At 47.2% G+C, this 3,224-nt stretch overlaps 1 protein-coding gene across 2 annotated transcripts in view; it reads left to right on the top strand.

The window, feature by feature from the left end:
- The first annotated feature begins 2,958 nt into the window (after positions 1 to 2,958).
- MLF1 (myeloid leukemia factor 1) overlaps positions 2,959 to 3,224 on the top strand; it is a 7,982-nt gene continuing 7,716 nt past the window's right edge. Inside the window, exon 1 of one of the 2 annotated variants that reach the window (XM_031055485.1) lies at positions 2,959 to 3,149. In XM_031055485.1, coding sequence (XP_030911345.1) covers positions 3,003 to 3,149 — 147 coding nt within the window. In that variant the 5' untranslated portion in view covers positions 2,959 to 3,002. The remainder of the gene's footprint in view (positions 3,150 to 3,224) is intronic. The other variant, XM_031055486.1, reaches the window with a different exon arrangement.

The following is a 3,224-nucleotide window of genomic DNA, read 5'->3' as shown; positions in this document are numbered from 1 at the left end:
ACAATTTGTGAGCTCTGTGCAGGAAACTTCCCTATGCAGATCCTCTGCATGAAATTAAAGTAATAATAGAAATTATGTCTTGTTTGAAATAACAATTGCTTATTTATTAATTTATTCCTTGTTATTGTAGCCACAAGGATTGCAGGAGGTGGAGGCAGGGAGTGAGTGTGAAAGATGAGCTGGAAATTGAGACTCATTTTCTCAGCACTGTCCTGTCAGGCTGCTTTGCATACAGTGAAGGAAATGAGCCGATTACCTCAGATAAGATTAGCTCCAAAATAGAGTCATAATGGGCTGCAGCTGCCTCATAAGGAGAGAGTTTGGTGCTGAACTGGGAATGGTGCCCGGCTTGGAGCCCCTGTGGAGCAGCTGTCCCAGGGAAGCAGCAGTCAGTCAGTCAGTCACCCAAAGGTGCAGGGCCAGGCTGGGCTCCGTCCCTGACACCCTGCCCAGGTGCAGGGCTTGTCTTTGCCCTGCCAACTGCACGCTCTGCATTTCATTCTCTTCAGTTTGTTGTGCCAGGTGTTCTCTCCAGGCACAACAGCTGCAGCCTTACATAACTTCCTGAGTGGGGGGAAAAAATCTAATCTTTCCATCTAATAGCTAATAAAATGAAACAATACAGTTTACAAAAGCAATAAGTGGGATTTATTGTTCTAGGACTGATTTTTCATGCACTGAAGTAAGCATTAACGTTATACTTCCATGTTTAATGTCAGGTGAGGGTCAGGTTAATGTATATTAGAAAATTCTGTTACTGCAGGGTGCTGGAAGAATAAATGTATACATTGTCTCCATTCAGAATTTAATTTTCAAAATAATTTAGTGTTCAACACACAAAGGGCACAGATGTGGTGTGCAAAGCTCTGTGAACCCCTCACTTTCTCCTCATCACTTCTGTGCTATAACAAAAATCTCGGCCTTCTCATCAAAAGTATCTTCCCCCAAAAATAAAGTGTCATATTTAAGTCAGTAATTGTTACAGTGTCCTACACCTGCTGCCATCCCATAAAATCTGTGCTTGGAGCAAGGATCTTCAATTCCTGCAGGTCCCCTGCAGAGACTGTGCCTTGTTCAGTATGTCTGTGTCTGTCAGGGTGAGCTCCTCCTCTTGGAATTCTGGCTTGAGTTTCAGTCATTGGAACCACCAAGGTTTAATTCCTTGGAAACTGTGTCTTCCACATGGATTTTCTGTTCCCTTTCCGTTGGTTTTACCCTACTCCACATCATACCAAAATTCAAAATAATTATTTTTATTAATTACTCCCTAAAATTTGGAATTGAGGGCCTTTCCTCCTGTTCCTGAGCCTGCCATTCCTCAGTTTGTGTCTGATTTCCCTGTCCCTGGTACCAAGGAGCTCTTTGTGTGTGATAACCAAACCTCTCTGGGGTTTGGGATCTGCTGGAATGGTGCACATCCCGAGGTGGTGCTGGTGTGATTCCTGCCCTTGGCTCATGCCAGCACTTTTTCCATCTGTTCTTCATCCTGGGCTGGGTGAGCTCCTTATCAGCCAGGGCCGGAGCCAAGGCTGGGAGCAGAGCAGGGGCTGCTCCATGGCATCACTAAAACACTTTCTGGGCTGAGTTTAAGTCTCGGTGTAGCTTAAAGGGATATTTTTGTGTGAAAAAAAATCCTGTTTCAAAATTAATCCAACCTCATGTTTGCCTTTTTCACTTGAAAGGGGAAAACATAAAGTGTGACTTTGGCACAAGATCAAAGCAGCCACGTGATGTGGGAGCTGCTTTTTGTGGGGCTGGAGATAAGGGGTGGGAGCAGCAAAGCTGGGCAGGAGATAAGTGGGCAGGGAAAAGTCAGGGGTAGCCTGGAGCCTTTCCCTCTGAGATGTCCCAGGAAAGGCTCTGCTGTCCTGGAGGGCCTGGGGAGTGCCAGGAATTGAGGGGAAGGAGGATGAGCTGTATTAAACCTGAATAACCATACCTGGGAAATGACTGTTCATGGTAATAAGGTGTTTTCAGTGAAGTAGCAAGGAGGAAGATGAGATGGAAGGAGGAAATGAAGCGGGGTCGTTTGTGTGGGGAGTGTTCGTTTGTGTGGGGAGTGTTCATTTGCAGCCTGGCCCTCAGGCAGCAGCACTGCTCGTACCCTGCACTTCAGAAAAATCCCTGCTTTGTTCCTCTTTTGGCCTTAATTAGGAATATCAGGGCTTGTCCAGCTTAGAGAGTTTGGGAAGTTGAGCAAGGTTTTCCTTGCAAGCCAAGCTTTGGGAATAGCAGTGGAGCTCTGTACCAGTGGAGGAGGGGGAAAATAAGAGGAAAAAAGAGGAAAAGAAAAAGCCAGTGAGAATCTCCTTCCTAAGCACAGGAAAGGGATGTGGGAACAGGATTTGTGGAGAGGGAAGGCACAGGTGCAGCAATGAGTGACTGTAAGAGATGGAACTGGCCTGAATTTAGGGGATAATGGGTATTTTTAAGCATGTGGGACAGGGAGAAGGAAAAGTTGCGAACTGCCAGCAGGATAAATTTGAGGGATGAGGGGGATCCAGTGGGACACAAGGAATTCAGTGAATAGGACTGTGCTAAGCATTGGAAGATGAAGAGGGAAAACTTAAATTATTTTATTGTCAGGTGTTGGAGGTGGAAGTAGCGATAAATAAAATATGGGCCAGTTTATGGTTCTGGCAGGTATTAAACACAGGCTGGAGTGAAAGATGCAAGGATGGATATTTTGGAGAAGATGGGGAAAGAGGAATAAAAGGAATAGGGACAGCCAAGAGTGAAGGAGAGCAGTTAGGGCAGCTGAGAGAAAATAGAGCTCAAACATCCAACCTGAGAGATGGGAAGGGAAGAGGAAACCAGAGTTTGTTAGGAATGGGAGATTGCCCAGTTGAGTCCTGTTCAAGTAAAAATTTAGGAAAAAGAACCCTATGGAATATAATATTAAAAAGCAGAGTTTGAACTAACGTGGAGCCATTGTCCATGAGCTGGAATAACGCGGTGCCTCTCTGGCGTGCAGGGATCCCTTTGCTGCCCACCATGAGCACATGAGGCAGGTGATGAGGAACTTCTCCGAGCCTTTTGGGCGGGATCCGCTCCTGAGCCTCCCGGAGGGAGGGGAGAGACCGGCGGAGAGGAGAGCGGGCGGCAGGGCCCAGCAGGACTTGCAGGTGGCCACGAGGGGCCCCCGCAGGGTAAGTGGTGTCCCGGGCTCGGAGGCTGCTCTGGAATGGGCATTTCTGGGAAACAGCCCGGGCTGGGCCCCTGGA

Source organism: Geospiza fortis, unplaced genomic scaffold (assembly GCF_000277835.1).
Source record: "Geospiza fortis unplaced genomic scaffold, GeoFor_1.0 scaffold172, whole genome shotgun sequence".
Classification (NCBI taxonomy): domain Eukaryota; kingdom Metazoa; phylum Chordata; class Aves; order Passeriformes; family Thraupidae; genus Geospiza; species Geospiza fortis.
Note: the sequence above shows the minus strand (reverse complement) of the source record. Positions and strands in the feature narration are given on the sequence as shown.